The sequence below is a fragment of the Poeciliopsis prolifica genome, unplaced genomic scaffold, assembly GCF_027474105.1.
Source record: "Poeciliopsis prolifica strain line A6 unplaced genomic scaffold, Auburn_PproV2 SCAFFOLD009, whole genome shotgun sequence".
Lineage (NCBI taxonomy): Eukaryota > Metazoa > Chordata > Actinopteri > Cyprinodontiformes > Poeciliidae > Poeciliopsis > Poeciliopsis prolifica.
The window spans coordinates 12,118,385-12,137,416 of NW_026562384.1; the positions used below are offsets into that span (position 1 = coordinate 12,118,385).

Here is a 19,032-nt window from a genome sequence, read left to right on the forward strand (position 1 = left end):
GAGCTAGAAAAGTGCGTTTCAGAATGATTAGTGGTGGGCAGCGCAGAGGCAGATTATACGGCTCCACACAACTGTTGTTTTAATCCCCTGGAAGAAGAGATTTAGCAAGAAAAACCCCAGCCTTTAAACCCAGCAGCCATATTGTATGGAAAAGCGACGGGAAGACTCCAATTTTCAGGGAAAAAAAAAAAAAAACTCCACTCCTCCGAGACTTTGCAGGAGTTTTGGGGGAGTTTTAAATTTCCTTTCACAGGTTGTTGGGTTTCTGCTGCACAGCTAGCTCTGCAGCTGGCTGAGGAATCCAGGCGCTGGGAATAGTTTTCCAACCAGTTTGGTGCAACACTGGTGTTGTCTTTTTGTACTGGAACTGTTATATTACACAACTAATAATGAAAGACCGATTGGAACAGCTGAAAGCGGTGAGTAATGTCCAGGAAATGTGTTTTTTGTCCACCTCTGTCATCGTGTATACACTTAAAAACCACATTTTAATTGGGAGAATGTTTAAATCGTTAGAAGACACTGAATTGACAAACTATTTGAGTGAAAGGAAACACATTTTCTTGACATATCCGGCCATGAGATGACAACTGATGATAGATGGCAGTAAAACTGAAGCTTATGTGTGAATTTAATATCCTGGTGTTGGGTAAAGGATCAGCATCATTTAAGTCATTGTGTCAAATGTGTTCGACTTGAAAAGATTAGTTGGTGATCAATTGTGATGTTTTAATTTATTTTGATCTCAATGGTAAAACGTCAAAGTGTGTCTTTTCAGTTATTGCACTGATCAGACTATTTTTGATGCCAATACCGATTCCTTAGATTCAGATTTGTTCTTATCGCTTACATGTTTGAATCCCCTTTATGCCTCAGAACAAGTATGTAAACTTTATTTGATTTACTCAAAACGTACTCTAAGGTTGGTTAAGACATTTAAAGAGCAGACATGTTGTGAGTTCTTGGTTTTGACAGGTTTAATGAACGGGGCTATGGGAATTATCTTTAAAAATTTAGAAAATTGGAGCTGGCTAAGGGGAAACCCTACCTATTCAATAATACTTAACACTTTAACATGATTTTATTCAGTTTCAGTGTGACAGTGACTGCTATCGGGACCATGCATACTATGCTCACTGTCTTTCACTTATTTATTCACTTTATTCCTACTCCTGATATAGATGTTAGTGGCATAGATGCTAATGCAAAGGAATCCTTCTGGGTACATCTTGAGGATGATAAGGGAGTTATGTTGAAACTGTCGGTTAATGACATCACAATTTTCAATAATCTTAAGATCTGGTTTTACTAAGTATTTCTGTCCTAAATCAGTGTGTAATTGACAATCGTACTCTTATATATGAGATTATACTCATCTTTTAGGTGTTATCAACTATTTAGAGATTCAGAGTTTTGAAGTTTCACTTCAGATGTTTGAAAATATTGACGTTCTTTAGATTTATTTTAAAAACCAATCAATCAGTTTTTTAGATAGACATGCTAAAAACTGGATTTGTAGGAGGTCAAATGTATTAAAGAGTTGTTTGAAGTCCTTTTCATAAGATACCAGACATATAGCTGGAGTGACCAAACTTTGGTCACCAAAATGTTCTTCTCAGGTGGCAGAAGCCAATGCTACCCCTCTCCTGCCTGTTTCTGCACATGGATGGTCAGCTGGCTGAAAGAAGGCACACATTCTTTCTCTTTTCAATCACAAGATTTGACTAATTCAATTGTGAAGAACAAATTTTGACCAATACAAACACAGACCACATTGGTGGGCAAACTCCACAGCTCCGTCATGAGGTTAACATCGATGTTGAAGATACAGCTTGCAAAATAAATGCTGAAAATCTGCTTTAAAAATTCAACTTTAGTCTTACTGCTGGAACAAATGCACCAAATCAGTATTTTGCGGTAATGATAAGTAGCAGAATGACAACAATGTGTATTTCTTTTACATTTTTTCTCCAACGTTAACTGTGACATAATTAAAACTCCAGTAATCTGAGTTACATTTCTAGCAGCCGTAGGAATAAATGTTACTTTGTCTTTGATAAAACAGCAGTTCGATATTTTGCATTTGTTTTAAGCTTGTAAAAACCACAAACCTCTGGTGTTTTTACGCAAGTTTATTATCCTGTGAGGATCTTCTACCAATCCATGCGAAGCCACCTGCTGCCATGCAACGAATCAGCAGTAAAACTGCCTTCATGGTAGAAAAAATTTAACCTTTGAAAACACATTCTTGGAAATGAATGGCTAAGTTTAGATATTTTTACAAGATACCCTAAAAGTCTGTTATCTGCCTTTAGAAGAGAAGAAGTTATTCTGTGTCTGGCGGTGAACGATGTAAACAATGTTGAGTCTTTTTCTCGCTCTTGGTGCTCGTAGAGCCGAGGCCTTGATCCTGTTGTTGTAACCCAAGGTGAGGTGTGTTGCTATGGCTTCTTAAAACATTTAGCTAAATATTTGCGCCGTTTTAAAAACTGCTGCGCTTGGGAGTGCATGCCTCTGACACAGCTGTCCTCATAGTAGTGAAAGGAAGTACAGATAGTAGCCTAAGTAGGCCATTCATGTGTTGGGAAGTTGGCAGAATGTGTGTTTCATGCTTCAGCGAAGCTTCATAACCTTCTCAGACTCGACGTTGTTCTCATATTTACCACCTTTCCTTTTATCTTTTCCTCTAATCCGGACTCAGCTCCACCTTGGTTTTTCTTCCTCGAGTTTCCTTCCTCGTGTTTAACTTGCTGGCCGTAATCAAGACTGCATATGTGTCATTCCGAAGCCTTATGTTACTGTAAATGTTTGCCCAAGCTACTGCTAACAGTCGCCTGACTTTCAGTAAACTTGAAGACTTTTGGGACCAGAAGAAACCGTGGGACATAAATTGCTTTGAATTATGGCAGCTTTTATGGTGCTTAGTTGGACTTATCCTGGCTTCTTGGGAGATTTTAAACTCAAATAATTGAATTGGATGTTTCCCTTTGTGTGCCATAACAAAGGGTGGATATGGAAAACAGCTTTCTGTTATTTAGTTTTCTGTCAAAGCTAAAAATTTTTACATTAATTCAACACTCTAACTAACACAACAGGCTGCTGGTCTTGGTTCCCCTCTTGAATCCTAATGAATGGATGGATTGTAGTAGCACTGACATTGCTTCCTCTGTTACAGATTCTTTATGTTCTCTTGTCAGATTGCTAGCCGTTGTCTAACCGATAGCTTGTTTTATGTCATAGTCCAATGAAGAAGTGAAGGTATCGGCCTTGCAGTAGATATATCAGCCATAAACTAATATTGTGGCACAATCTAATAAAGCAAAAACAGAACTAAGTGAAAAACATCCTGTTTAATCCTAATCTACTATGAACGACGAGGGTGATGCACAAAACTACAAATTATTGGAATGAAATGTACAAACATGACGCCAATTCTACCGAAATTTGAAATGAAAGTTTTGTAAAAGTTTTGTTTTGGTTGAAGATGTAACTTGGTTTAGTCCCTGAGACGATAATATTTTCAGATAAATCACCCAGCAGTCCAGATCCCCTTCAATTTTCAGCTCTGCTTGCACACAACTAAAATTTCATGCTTGCTGCATACCAACCATTCAACATAATAAAAACCCTCTGATTACGTTGCTGGTCATTTTTCAGAACTACAAACTGGTTCCAAACATGTTGCCTTCTTTAAAACTGCAGTGATCTTAAGTTTTTAGATGTAGTGAGCCTCTGTTGTGTTTAAACAGAGAGTATGAGTTCATTTCTGATCTTCTGCAGCACATGAGCCCAATGAGTTCTACATAAAAAGGTGTGATTGTGACAATGGCAAAACCTTTATAAATTAGTCTGTTAAGAGCAGCCTGCACTTTTTTTCACCTGAGTAACTTGAAGGTGTTTGTATGCATTCAGGTTAGTCAGATATTTACCTTTTTAAGCTAAAATGCAGTTTTTGAGTTTGATTGAACAGACTGAGATGAGGAGCAATGCACTTCTCAAGTATTTCATCAACAAACAAATTGATGAAATACTTTAGAAATGCATTACTGCTATTGGCTTGTATTGCTGGAACTAGTTGAATCAACAATTAAGTAAGTCTCACTGCAGCCAGAAAGCGCTAAACTGAAATGTGACGTTATTCCCACATCTGAGACGTGCAGCGCAGCAAAGTGTTAATAACCGAGTCATTAGTGAGAATCGTTTTAAAGAAGAACTTTAGCCCTGAATTAAATGTAAATGATTCACTGACGGCCTTCTGTTCTGCTGTGCTTCACTGTTTTTACAGAATCACAGAGCTTTTAATGCATCAACCTGAGGAAACACTGCAAGTTCAACAGAAGACAGGTTTTAGTTTATTGCACCAATGAAAGTGCATATAAGATTGAGGAACAAATAAATTTCCACTGAGCTGTAACTATCAATTGTATTATTATGGCTGGATGCCTTTTATAGTCCTGACTCAGGCCTTCCTTTACCACAATACTTCCTAGACTCTTTATTAGCTTTAGCATGTCAGTCACCAAAAATAGACCTTTCCAATCAAAAATGTCTGCACAACTGGTTAAAAGCATTATTGGCCTGCAAAACTGGCATATGTGTGGAACTTTATAAATAATTTCCTGCCAAAGCCAAACAGTCTTTTGCGATTACAGTATTGCACACGTTGATATCTTGGTGGCTGCTGTGATTTGATTGTGCAGTTCTAGTAAAAGTACAATAAATAAAACAGTAGTTAAGAACAAATTGACTCTGACTGCTTGGACCTTTTGGGTCGACTTCAGAATTAGAGACAAACTGATCAATTGATTAGAGATCGGAATCCAACAAAATTCTCGTTTCGCTCAGATAAAAAGCTGTTGCTTTGCACATTTTCTATTTAATGGATAAATATATATGATGTTGTGATTCCTATACTGTTGGATTCATTTGACTTATTTTTGTTTTCTTTTAGAAATAATGAAGCAGCTAGCCCTCCGTCACTTTTACTGTAAAACTGCTGTGATGGACAGGTAGCACCACTGGTTTCTGAGGCCAAGGTTCGCTGTGTTTGCTTAAATGTAAAACCTGTAAGCAAACCTTTTCAGGCATCGCCTTGGTGTTGGGAGGGATTTATGCAACATGACATATGGACACTTTGTGAGTGTAGTGATGTTTTGCATTAAAGGAACAAACCAGTCTTCCCACTTCCACGTTCATTTGTGTTTTGTGCCTTTTTTTAAGCTTCATGTTCACTTCACTCTCATGATGATGCAATGTTCAGTAGGAGATTACAGTTTCTTGGTTTAGATCAAAATCTCATTTGCTCCAGTGTGACTCGCTGTATCTGTATTTCAGCTCACAGGTCTTCTGTCAGTGTAGTTTTTATGTTCATCTTTTCTAAAAGACAAATGTTTCAAGCACTTCAAAATGTTCAGAACAGAAACCGTCATGTGACATTATCTGATGTGTTCTTAGTTTCTGAGTGTTCAAAGTGTTTCAGTGTCTTTTCTGACTGCAGAAACGAATATATTATGTGAGCCTGTGACTGCGTCAAAAACTCTCTGTTTGACCTGGATAACCCCTCTTCCTCTGATTGTTCCTGCTGGTTTCTGAGGTGATCCTGCACAGAAAGCGTCCAGCTGTGTGTGTGTGTGTGTGTGTGTGGGGGGGGGGCGTGTTGCACAGATCAACCTCCTTTCCTCCTGTTTCTGCTGAACAGGCCGGTGGAAGGAAGTGAGCTCTTGTTATCGTCTCATCGCTGCAGAAGCGCTGTGTGTCAGAGAGGTTGTAATGTGTGAGGCCAAACTTTGCTTTTGATGAAAAATCACATGACTGAGTCACATAAGAACTATGTGGATACATATTCAGGGAATTCTCTTCACAATTGTTAGTCGTGACAGAGTGAAACAAATAGTCCAGGAAAACATTTGCAATTCAAATTTTGAAGGCGTGTGTAAGTTAAAGTCGAACTTGGATGAAGTGCTGGAAAAAAAAGAGGACAGGTTTTTGAACTGGTGGAAGAAAAAAGCTGTGCTTCAGTTAAAAAAATAGTCCAAGTAACAATCAAATTAGGGGGAGATGTTAGTATAAACACTTAAATTACAGGTTAATGTTATTCTGTAAGTTAAACGTCACAACTTTTGTTCAGAGCTTATCTTTGCTATTTGCTCCCTTGCAAAGGTTTTCATACTCCATTTTTAGTTTCACTGTATTTTGTGGGCACTTTATTTCATATGCCAACATGAAATAGTGTATGATTGTAAAGTGGAAGAAGTTTTTACTGATCAAATCTGAAAAGTGTAGCGAGAATTGATAGTTAGCACAGTTACATGAGAATCCTTATGGGTGTTTTTTTGCCATCCTTTCTTAAGTCAGATTTTGAGGAACATGATTGTTCATTGTGGCACTAGATCTTATATATGGCTATTGGAAAAATTTAAAGATGAATGCATGCAAATACTTCAGCTTTTCTCTTTTTATAGAAAATTTTGTAAATCATGTCATGTATTGGTCTGTTGTGAAATTCAATTAATTCAGGCTTGTGGCATTAACTTGGAAAAATGTAAACATTTCAAATGGCATGTGTTCACACTGTTTATTTGGATCATGACGGAGTTGGATGATATGATTGCAGGGAAACCAACAGCTGTGACGCCTGACTTTTTCCATACTTTGACTTTGACCCGGCTACACACACCTGACTGTCACACCTGAAGAGTTCGGACTTGGTTACACATTACTCACACGACCTGACTCGCATAAAGATCACCAACCAAATGCTTCGCGTGGGTGTCATAAAAATGTTGTTTGATTGGAAAAGTTGGAAGAGATTATAAAGGAAGAAACAAATGAACTGGTACAATTTTTTATCCCTTAGCTTGACGCTGTCAGAAGGCGAACCTGACGTGTTTACTCTTTCATTTTGGTTTTTAATGCCAGCTGGAGGCAAGTGTAAACATCCAGTTGCACCTGACTGTGTTTGCCAACTTATCCCAGTGACGTTATTTGTTATTTAATTTCTTGGAAGTAAAGCTGTCTAATAAATATATAGGGTGTGGTCTGGTTTGGATGAGGAGTATCCCAGCTTGATGTGTCATGCTACCAAACAATGAAGCGGTTTTATTAGTATACTGTGGTCTTTAGGTGGGAGTTGAAGGACTAAAACCTTCCTTTGTGCTCCAGATTTTCCACAACATCTGAATAATGGCATGGAGTGTCTCTGAGTAAAATATTGGCTCAAATTTGTCATATTGAAAATGTATTTAACTGACTTCAAGAAATCTACTTGAACTTGTAAATGCCCATATGGCAAATGTTTAAGTGAAATACAGTTGGGGTTTTTTTAAATGTAATTTTATTAATATTTTCTTGGTAGACATCAGAACATTAACTTTAGGAACTTTGTCATTATATCACACCTCCTATCCTACACACAAACAGACGCACTCAAACAGAACAAATCAATATATAACCAGTAAAGTATGTATAATCAAGCAAAAAGTCCCTCACAGCAAAAGGGAAACCATGTATTAAAAACACTGGAACTGACACATACTTGAACCAAATATATTTTTTTACAGCTTAGAAAATGACAAATTACCTTTTCCAGTAGTGTCTGATATTAACTCTCAACTTTTGCAAGCTACTTTTATGCATCTGAAGTCAGGTGTTTACATACTATAAATTTCATTTGTATTTGATAGAACTGGCTTTTAAACTGACTCGGGTCTCCCATTTTTTGGGTTTCCTCTCCCTGAGTTTCACAGAATTCATTTCACATTTTCTCATGACACACTTTTGTGTTTGCGGAGATATGCAAAGCTCACACCGAAACACGTCAACCTCTGGGTTAGTCTGAGACACATCCAGCTCGTTCCTGAATGGTGTGATCGCTGGACATTTCCATAGTGGGATTTTTGTTTGACCACATCATTAACACATTCTGGCATCTGGATTGTAAAAAAAAAACTTTGAGGAAAATAATAATCACAAGTTAAAAAATTTATTATTTTAGTATTCAGGACATAGTTATTATTCAGCTCATCCTAACTGGCCTAAAACAGGGAAGTTTGAACTGAATTACTACCAAACAGTGGTGGAGGAAAGCTTATTTTTATATGATGTATGTAAATATCTGGTTTACTTTGCAGTAGGTGTCACACATGGAGGTTAATTTGACTTCTAAACAGCAGTTCAGAGGAAGTTGATCAACCATGTTGGTTAGAACTTTTCATCTTCAACCTGATCATGTACATGTGGTTTAACTGGTGGCGAAAAAGGTAGAGTATTCAAGCAGACTAGATTTGTCCCATGGATGGGATTAAAGAGTCCTCTTCAGCAAAGACTCTCCCAGCCACGCATTGTTGGAATTTTTTAGAGCCTAAAACTGACTTAAATAAAAGATTTGAAACTGGAAAACAATTTTTGAAACTGAAAAAAGGCACAATATTGGGAAAAAAATAAAAAAAAAAAACCTCAAATCCTGTAAAATGTTTTGACCTTTTTTCTTTTCTTGTTTCAAACCCCGTTTCAGTTTCAGATTTATAGTTTTAAACTGTTTATTGACTTAGTTTTTTTCCAATTTAAAATGCTTAAATTGGAAAGACATTTTTGTTGTTTTTAGGCTAAAAGGCTCAACAATTTTGCAGTTCCTGATGACTTTCTCACATTATTGGGAACTAATTACCTTACTTGCTTTCAAATGTCAGACTTGTGATCAAGATGATGAGGAGGTGGAGATCGCTGTGGACAACGCAGCCTTCATGGACGAGTTCTTCTCTCAGGTCAGGTTTTATGCTCACGATTGTTGTCGTGCCGAGACCCAACATATCGTACGTATTTTCTTTTGTCAATTGTGACCTGTCTGTCTGTTTGCAGATTGAAGACATCAGGAACAGTATTGATAAAATTGACGAGAACGTGGTTGAAGTCAAAAAGCTTTACTCGGTCATCCTGTCGGCTCCCACGTCGGATCAGAGTGAGACATCTCACCTTTAACTGATTTACTATATTTTTTTGCCTAGTTTTTCTTTTATGAAAACATACCCAGTTGAACCTGGATCACAAAAATAAGGTTACTGTAGTTTTTTTTTTTATTATTTACATTTTTTTATTTATTTGCTCTTTTTATTTTAAACTGTATTCCATTCTGAGCAGAAAAACGCACACCGAGTGTGACAGAATATGAAGCATTCTCATTTTCTCTGCATACCTCATCTTTTAAAAAAAAAACTTTATTTCTATCTGAACATTCCTGGTTTAAGACACATTTTTTCCTCTTCTCAGAAACGCAGGATGACTTGGAATCAATCACCAATGACATAAAGAAGATGGCCAACAATGCAAGAAACAAACTCAAGAGTAAGTCTGGCAGTGACAATCACACTTCCTCTTGTCAGAATGAGTCAAACTTTTCCTGAATTTGATGTAAATGTTGGATGATGTGTTTATGATGTTAATTTGAACGTTGCTCTGTTTTCCAGCCATCGAGAGAAATCTGGAGTCGGAGCAGCAGGAGAGGGTGTCGGCGGATATGCGGATACGTAAATCACAGGTAAATTGTGCGCAGGATGAAGAATTTTCAGATTTCAGATAGTTTTAAAACTTTTATAAAGGGATTTTTAATTCAAATTTAATTGTTTCATAGGGTTTAATGTAGTCAGATATTTCAGCATATAAAGTTAGACTCCCACCCCCTGAAAAGTAAACATTGTACAGCTGTTTCCAGGATGCTGAGAAAGATTTGTGATCATAATTTGCAACCATTCTGTCCTCCCAGCATGCAGTGCTGTCCAGGAAGTTTGTTGAGGTGATGACAAAGTATAATGAAGCTCAGGTGGACTTTAGGGAGAGGAGTAAAGGACGTATTCAGAGACAGCTTGAGATAAGTAAGTTACACCTACAAGCGCAGAAACAAAGTATAGAATAATCCCATAATAATCTGTGTGTTTCACTTTGCTCTGTCCAGCTGGACAAGCGAAGACAGATGACGAACTGGAGGAGATGTTGGAAAGTGGAAATGCTGCCGTTTTCACTGCTGGGGTGAGTGTGTCTTGTGTGTAAACGAGCAATTATGTCCACTGTTTTAACAGCTTTCTACAGTCATGTGATTAAAATGCAAATAAAATTGGTTTTTCTGTTAAAAAAAAAATAAAATAAAAGCCCTTTATTTGCTAATTTTTAGATTTCTGAAGTTTGGATGAAAGGAACTTTGTCTTTCTTCAGGTTCTAGAATATAATATCTACTCAAAACATTTAAGTGTTCATAATAAATATATAAACTGTTCTCAATGTTTTTCTCAGTGATATCTACTAGCATTAAAACAAAATGTCTTAGTGGTGCCAGTTGATGCACAGCTGGATGATAATTTTATGCATTTAATAACCAAAACATAAAGATTCAAGAAAAGGAGTGAGGCTTGTTCGTGACGTCTCAGCGAACAGATAAAACAGCTGTAGGGAGGCTTCTAGAAAAAGAAAACAGTGACTGGGAGCTCTGAATCATGTAGCTTCGATTGCAATGTGTCACTGATAAAATGAGAACATGTTGCACTTCAGCTTCTGTTCAAGCTTTTTGATCAAGAGGAGCTTGTTTTCAGCACAATTAAGGAGGAATTTCTTGTTCAAGGACACAGAGTTCAGCTTAGGATTCCCTAATGTGCAAAGACTGGACCAAACCAGTCTTTGCATAAGTTATTATTACTATATCTTATTACTATCATGTAAATGCACACCTGAGGTTCTCAGTAACTCATATGAAACTATCAAACAGTTGCAATAAAAGCAATAATTGGAAAATTACAGGACATTTTCAGGACATTTGATTTATTAAAAAGCAACACAAGAACCATTGTGCTTCTCAATTTAAGACATTTGGAAATTTCTTTTGATATTAACATTCAAGAAAAAAAAAACAAAAAAAACCTTGGATTCATACTTGATGAGTAAATGTTGACATTTATTTGCTGTCTGTTTTGAGCCTGCACGGTCACAGTGAACTGCTCGTCTTTACAGATTGTGGACTCTGGGATCTCAAAACAAGCTCTGAGTGAGATTGAATGCAGGCATAAAGATATTGTCCGTCTGGAAAGTAGCATCAAAGAGCTGCATGACATGTTTGTAGACATCGCCATGCTTGTGGAGAGCCAGGTACACTCGTCTGGACATCACCTTCTTGTTGCTTCATTCAAATCCATCCATTCATTCTTTCAGCTCATCTTTACTGTGTTACAGCGATCAGTCATGATTCTGTCTTCCTCTTTCTTCCTCTGCTGTACTATGACTGTCGTTCCACATCTGTCTGTCTGTCTGTCTTTTTTCCAGCTCCGTGCTTTTCTTACACCTGTCCTCTGCCACCACCACCTTCATCTCATTCCCTTCATGGAACCTTAATAAATTTAGTAAGATATGAACCAAGCATCATTCACTCCTAATTCATCACAAACTGGGTTTTAAGAGATTTAGCTAATGCTATAATTAAACTACCAGAGTATGACCAACTGTTTTGTGCTGCTTACACCGCCATGCTTTCTGAGGGAAATGGTTGTTTGAGGTAAGAGTCCTTGCATTGCACTCTTTGTGTTGCCTTTTTTTTTCTGTTATTTATGTCCACGTTTGGAATTTGAAAAGATTTTGCTCTCGAATAAATAAATCACCGACGTTACCACTTGTTTCTAAAGGGATATGAAGTTAAAATCCCTGATAAATATTTTAAATTACTTCAATTTCAATTAAATTTCAAGTACACTTCATGTGTTTTATTAAAAAAGCTGTTGAAGGAAACCGGTGAATTGCATTGAGTCACACACTTTGCAGCAAACCGTCCCTCCTGAGCCAACATGTAGCGACGGAGGACGGTGGATTGCGTAACATCATTCATTTGCCAGCAATGTCTCATACTGCGCATGCATGTGGTAACAGGGAAAATGAAAGACTCTTTAGATGCCATCACTACCACATTCAGATCCAAACACCTCAGTATTACTTCTCTATTTTTTTTAGTCTGTACAGATTGGCAGTCGTATCAGAAGGACTGTAGCTTATGAAAATGGTGTGTAAACATGCTTTACAAAGTTATAAATGCATATTTTTTCTAAAAGTAGCAGAGAGCATAATGCATGAAAAGTGACTGTAATAATTACAATAACCTTAACCTAACCTGTAATAATTTATTTTGCCTGTATTTTATTGACATTTTAACTCTTCTAAACAAAGTATCGAATAATCAGATTACATTCTTCATTACATTCAGTTCTTTTTTTCATCTAACTAAAAGAACTGAATTTACCTTGTCTCAATGACATTATATGTTTAGAAAATGTTTAAATCAAAAATCAGAAGTAAAAACTATTAACTTTTTTTAGATTGGCAAAATTATCTCTTTTTTAAAAAACGGTGAAAGTAATTTTAGTGTGAAACAGTACAATTAGGACTGATTTTACTTCAGCAAGCTCATTATTTGCTGCAAATTGAATTGGGGAAAGAGAAAGAGTCGCCTGATTTCAATTTACATCAGTCAAGATGCGTCCAATGCATTAATTATACCTTTCAAGTTATAAGCAGTCATTTTCAAAAAAAGAACTAAATTCTTTGCTGGGTTTCTTTGCTGTTCTCTTCACAGTAGCCGTGTTTAACACCGCTTTGCCTCTCTCTGTGCTTATGCATGCACACACACCTGCTGCCAGTTTTGAGCAAGCTCTTCATTGGTGACAACAAGTTTTTAGGTCGCTCTTCAAGAGGAGATATTTTAGGTTTGAGATTAGATTGCTGGTGATTCCAGCTGTAGTCTTTCACATCTTTACCTGAGCGTATCCTGCATAATCTTGCTTTGCAGAACTCTAAAAACATTTTTGATCTTTCATCACAAAAAAAAAAAAAAACTGAAGCTGCACAGTTTGCAAAACACAGAAGTGTCAATGCCAAAACTTGTGACCACATGTTTGCTTGATAGATATCAAAATATATGTTCATGTGTTGTCTTTTGTTTTGTTTTTCTCAGGGGGAAATAGTTGACAACATAGAGCAGAATGTATCCCAGTCGGAGAATTACATTATTAAGGCGAAGGATGAGATCGGAAGAGCTGGAAGGTACCAGACCAAGGCCCGCAAGGTAAAGTGTTTTGCAATCTATCGCACTAGCATGACCTTTTCCTGTTGCTGCTTTTTTTTTTTTTTTTTTTTTTATTTCAGTCACTCTAGCACTTTTTCCCAGTTTAACACATTTTATCCACTTTGCATGCCCTGCATATCGCTCTTCTGTTTGCCTCACACTGCCATTACCACTCACACACAACCGTTAGGATAATGTGTAAGCTCGCTGCATGTTTCCTCCTCTCTGCTGTCACTTGTTTCCTTCTGCTGCTGCCTCCGGCTGCGTGCCTGTCAGGGCGGGATGATTGACAGGATTGAGAGCAACATGGACCAGTCGGTGGGCTTTGTGGAGAGAGCTGTTGCAGATACTAAGAAAGCTGCCAAGTTTCAGCAAGAGGCTCGCCGTGTGAGTGGCTGTGGGCAAGAACTGCAACTCTGGCTTCCTAAAAGCACCCGAAACATTTGAGCTTATTTACGAGAGGAGTCAACTTTCTAAAAAAAAAAAATCAAATAAAGCCATTCGATGTCCACGAGCATCAAAGAAAAACAGTACGTTTCAAATCTGCGTCAACATGTCATGGTAACCGGTTTCTTGTCCTAATATCTAGCAAACTTTACTGTCAGCAAGAAGATATTTGAAGTCTTTAAGATGTATTTTATGTTTATGTAAAAAACTAGAGATTAAATTAAAAGTGCACACGTTGCATGTTAAACATAAACCTTTCTAAACTTCTTACTGAAATCAAGCTGCAGCTGTTGGAGCATAAAACTATTTTAATCTAGTTTATTTACGTCAGTTTTTTCTTATAATAAAACTGCATTAGATTAGCATGCTGTTTATTTCTGTCGATGTTAATGAGCAGTACAGCTAAACCTGGAAGCTCTGAAGAAAGTGATTTGATGTAGTTTAGTTTTACTGGTGTTATGTTGAACCTTTATTTCTTTTTAAATTGAACAGTTTTTAAGTTACTAAAATTGTACATCAATTTCCACAAATAAACTATTTTCCAAATTGTCAGCTAAGGTTTGCCATTTCTGTTCGATAATAAAGCAGCAGAAGTTGCTTTATTATCGAACATCTTAAAAAATAAATGTATTTTAACTTTTAAATCTCACTTTTTAAACACCAGCTAAATTTGATAGGATTCCCAGAGAAGAGCAAATACATGTTGACTAAATGAACACCTCGATGCTTTTGGGAAGCCACACTCATTTCAGAATTTGTGACGACCCTCAACCCTCTGTGACTCATTTCTAAACTCTGTGTCGTGTGGAGCCCTGTGATTAAAACCACTGCTGTGACTTGAAACCAGAACCAAGATGATCCTCCTCCCACCCACTGAAACACACACACCGTCACTCACACACACTGCTTGTTTTCTCGCTTCGGCTTTTCCCGCTTTTCATTCATCTTTAACCTTGCTGATGTTTTTGAACATGGCTAAAATGCTCGTCTGTTGATGCTGAAGTTACTGTTTGCTTTTACCTGCACAAGCATTCGTGTAGGTGAACATAACTGTACAGATTTGTTTTTCCACAGCTTCCAGCTTTGTGGCACATTGTCTACTTTTTTGTTTTGTTTTTTGTTTTTAAATAATTTTCCAACTGAGACTTGGATCTGACCAGAATGTGTGTACTTGGTTATTCCCAACAGAAAACTGTGATTATAGTGGTGGTTGTGGTGATCTTACTGGCATTGCTAGCTCTCATAATCGGGTTGTCAGTAGGACTGAAAAAATGAGGAGCTGTTTGACTAAAAGAAGAGATGTTGGTGAGTAATTTTGGAGAAAACCTTCAGTGTAGTGCTGTAACATTTGGGAATAAGGCTTGCTTTGGAAAAGAGGTTTCTTTTAGACTTGAATGAGTGTGTTTTTGTCTGTCCTGGGAGATTATTTGATGTGTGTGTGTGCGTGTGTGTGTGTGTGTGTGAGTGTGTGTGCGTGTGTTAGCATTTCTGCTCCCTGTTAAATGACTTGGTGTTAGTGGTGAGTTGGTTTGACCTGCAGGGGATTTAAATGCTCCTGCTCTCTGTCTCTAACTCTCCCCTCATTGTGTCTCTGTCTCTCCCCTTCTGTAGAAGATGATCTTCATCGGTGTGTGCTGTGCAGTGGTTGTAGTCGTCATCCTCATTATCATCCTCACTCAGACACTGTGACGGGACCGCCGGATCCCTGCCATCACCATCATGTGTTTTCTTCACCCAGATTGTCCATTTTGTTTCATCTGCTCAAAAAAAAAAAAAAAAAAAAAGAAGCAAATTCCTGTGTATGGATCAGAGCTGCTGGTATTAAAAAAAGGGGAAGATGATCTTTTGTGACTACTTCAGTTCCAGACAATCTACGGACGCTCTGATGAGGAAATGAAAACCGAAATGCAGCTCAGTACCTGCTTACACCTCTGTGGAAGCAACAAAAAGGGAACTGGGAAAATAACTGACTGTTTCATCACTCCTCCATCACCGAACATTTCATTGTTTTTAACGTTTGATGCCAAAGTTGCACCCCTGTGTATGTTTGTCCTAAGATGTTCTTTAAACCATGCAGGAGCACACACACACACACACACACACACACACACACACACACACACACACACACACACACACACACACACACACACACACACACACACACACACACACACACACACACAACACAGCAGATCCACTCTTCTTGCCTGAATGAGCCTCGACACATATTACTACTTTAAAAGCTACTGAATGTTCGCTTCTCCAGGTTATGGTTGTTTTTAGAGAGCTCCAGCACTTTCACTGTTGAAAATATCGAATTAAGCTAAGGTTTACATCATTATATTGTAAATAAAAGAAGTCATATTTGTGTACTGTTGACAGTCTTGCAAGAAAATTTTCTTTTTCAAATATGAAGGACGACATATTTCAGCAACACTTGAAAGAAAAGACTAACAAGTAATCCATTGTCTTCAGAAGGTGCCTTAAATATAATGTTGGCAAATAGACTGTAATAGAAACTGTCCATGTGCTACCAAAGAGTTTGCAGACTAGAATTAACACTAGTAAATATTTTTTTGATTTCACAAGTTTTTACATCAGAATTGTTCATAAGGACAATTATGATTTAATTGCTGCCAGTTTATGAAGTGAATCCATTCAATTTCCTGTTAGAATGATGTCCAGACCTATTTTTCCTTCATGTTTATACAATTATATCACCATTATATAATTTACAAAGGCTTCAATAATCATTTTTATTTATATATGCTTGAATTGAAATGAAAAAGTAACATTATGGAGCTTTGACTTTAATTTTAAATATTGTATAATGAGGTGAACTTCAGAAGCTGGTAGTTAAGTTGAATTTTTATTGGTCACCATTATTTTTCTCTGTAGATAATATTCCAGACTGACAGTTTACAAAACATTACATTGGCTTTAGCACTTAACGTAAAGAAGGTGGTTGTGTGCACATAAAGACGAGATGTCATTTCAGTCAGTCAACAGGAGCCAAAGTATTTTCTTCACGAGATTCTGTGTCTTTACACTTTCAGGAAATACTTGAAATCAGCGTCCAGCGTGATTTTTGTGGCCATGCAGGTAACCGAAGGAAGAGCGGGGAAAATTTAAGCTTGTTGCACATTTCTTATGTCAAATATTTCAAAAGAATTAAAGATTTGGGTTTTTTTCTTAAGTCTTGACTGTTTGTGCTGCTGTTTCTGAGTCTCAAGCTAAAATATGCAATGAGTAGTCAGACATATATTGGGATTTTAGTTCGAGTCAAAGTAGAATATATTTGTAAAACCAGAGGAAAATGGTACATGACTTAAAAAAAATATTAATAAAATCCTGGAAGCTTTGATTTGCATTTGTTTTTAACCCCCCAGAATCAAACCAGTAAGTATTTTAATGTACGTTTCTACCAGCTTCGCACATCTAGAGACTGTAATTTTTGTTCATTCTTTACAAAATACATCAACCTCATTTGGATTTAGGTCTTGGCTTCGACGAGGCCAGTCTGACCCAGATATGCTCTGATCAAAACCACTTCTCACGTAGCTGTAGCTCCGTGTTTAGGGTAGATTTCCTGCTGGTAGGAGAAACTCCTCTCCAGTTTCAAATCTTCTGCAGCGTCTGACTTTATATTTTATGACCTCCATCTTTACCTGAACTTTGACCAGCTTCCGATAATCGTTGGTACCACCAATCTTAATCACCACACAGAGTTTTGCATGTAGTCCAAAAGTTTGGCTTTTCTTCCACGTTTCATATCACCCTTAAAGTTTCAGCGTTCTCAGTTAAAACAGGTGGCTATTTTGTTGAAGGTTTGGACTTGAGCTGTTCTAATTTATTGAAAGATGGATTGTACAATGCTGCCGGCCTTCATATTACACTCAGGTGACCTCTGTTGATTTATTCGAGACGGGAACTAGCTGCAGTTTTTTAGGGGTTTAAGAGACTTTTTTTGTGTAAAAAATAAACTATGCTAGTTTGCATTTGTCTGTGTTGATTCACGACATGAAATCCCAATAAATGGCACTGAAGCTTATTGATCAAATTAACAGGGTGTGAATACTTCTGCAAGGCACTGCAGCTGCATGTGAATAGCTCTGAAGACTGTTGTGGAGTAGATGTGTGAAAGTGTTTTCTCTTGACCTCTGCGTTAAAGTAGTTTTCAAAGAACTGATATGAGGAAGTGAAGGTAAGTTGCATCGCCTGTCTTCTATAGCATGCAGATACACACACCATAATCTGACCCTTCCTTCCCCTTTGCTGCATCATTTCCTCTTACCGACTCCCCTAGATATGCAAACACTTGTATTTTGTTTCTTCTGTAACTTTCTTGTGTGTATTTTAACTCTCCAGAAAAAGATGATGATCACATTGTGTTGTGCCATCATTGGGATCGTTGGGTTCTCCTATCTCTACAGTTTCTTCTCATAAAAGATTTTGCACAGGTGAAGCATCAGTCTGTGATCATCTTTTACCATTTGCACGGTGCTTTGACTGTTTAACCACTCTTTTTCTGTCTTTGTGTTCTTCCTAGGAATAGACATCTCCAGGAGAAAACTTTTTTTTTTTTTTTTACCTGTGGTTCTTACCCAGTTTCTGTCATTTAAATTTGTAGATTAAATTTAAGGCGCTCTCAAATAAAAAATAACCACTGCTTTCTTACCCTTTCTCCCTTCCCCTCTGACTCTCATTTGAATCTCTGTTCTTGCTGTATAAAGTGTTTGAAAACTTGTTATAAATGTGTGGATTTTTCGCAGTCTGCCTCCTCTTTGACAGATGGCTCAACATGTGACTGTTAATCTTCACGCATCACTCTGTTCAGCTTTAGTCCAGCGCCTCCTGGTGGCTCTCTGCAGAAATAACCATTGTGAACATTGAAGAAATGACTGGGGATGTCATCTAAACTTTACAAGATCTTGGATTTTCTCTGCCTACACTCTAAAACGTCTGAAGCAGATCTGTACTATTCTAGCATTTGTGTGTTATAAATGTAATTTTTGTGTGTATGAGTCCTGCTTTTAAAAGAAAAAGCTTGTATCTGTTCTGTAACAGCGGGTCTCGCTGGCTTTGCTGGCTATGTCAACTCTATAAAGCCTGTTATGTAATAAAAGAAAATCTACAGTGAACCAAGAACCGTTCATGCCTCAGTCCTTCAGTGAATCGTTTGCATCAGCTGATCGTACATGCTGAAGGGAGAAAATATACATATATATGTCGTAGCATTGATCATTTGTGCAGATCTGGTCTAGCTGAGGCTCTGCTGTTTAGCCTCGGGTGAGCTTTCTGACCTAATTTCATCCCCCATCTCGCCGCTGCTCGGAAGCCCCGCCCATCTGCTCGACCTGGAGTGGGGTGCGTTCGTTTTGCTCATCCGGATTTGGAGGATGAGCTGGAAGGGTCAAAATTGTTTAAAAACGTTAAATGTCCCTTTTCAGAGAATAAAACTGCAAACGTTTTGAAAGGGTAAATGCATAAAAGTA

At 37.5% G+C, this 19,032-nt stretch overlaps 1 protein-coding gene across 8 annotated transcripts; it reads left to right on the forward strand.

The window, feature by feature from the left end:
* The first annotated feature begins 21 nt into the window (after positions 1-21).
* On the forward strand, positions 22-18,679 carry stx3b (syntaxin 3b). 8 transcript variants are annotated; one of them, XM_055034815.1, is made up of 12 exons: positions 22-419; positions 8,688-8,762; positions 8,857-8,956; positions 9,265-9,339; positions 9,462-9,532; positions 9,758-9,866; positions 9,947-10,020; positions 10,993-11,127; positions 12,977-13,087; positions 13,364-13,474; positions 17,906-17,997; positions 18,087-18,679. In XM_055034815.1, exons 1-11 carry the CDS (start codon positions 390-392, stop codon positions 17,981-17,983), a joined length of 969 nt encoding a protein of 322 aa, XP_054890790.1. In that variant the 5' UTR covers positions 22-389; the 3' UTR covers positions 17,984-17,997; positions 18,087-18,679. The 8 variants fall into 8 exon arrangements, 7 of the variants coding, with proteins under 7 accessions (XP_054890790.1, XP_054890795.1, XP_054890793.1 ...); XM_055034820.1 differs by lacking the exon at positions 13,364-13,474; XM_055034818.1 differs by lacking the exon at positions 12,977-13,087.
* The last annotated feature ends 353 nt before the right edge of the window (positions 18,680-19,032 follow it).

Coding starts and splice junctions, on each gene's coding strand:
- stx3b (XM_055034814.1), top strand. CDS start 390: ATGAAAGACCGATTGGAACAGCTGAAAGCG. Junction 420..8,687: donor GATTGGAACAGCTGAAAGCG/GTGAGTAATGTC, acceptor TTCAAATGTCAG/ACTTGTGATCAAGATGATGA. Junction 9,340..9,461: donor TGCAAGAAACAAACTCAAGA/GTAAGTCTGGCA, acceptor TCTGTTTTCCAG/CCATCGAGAGAAATCTGGAG.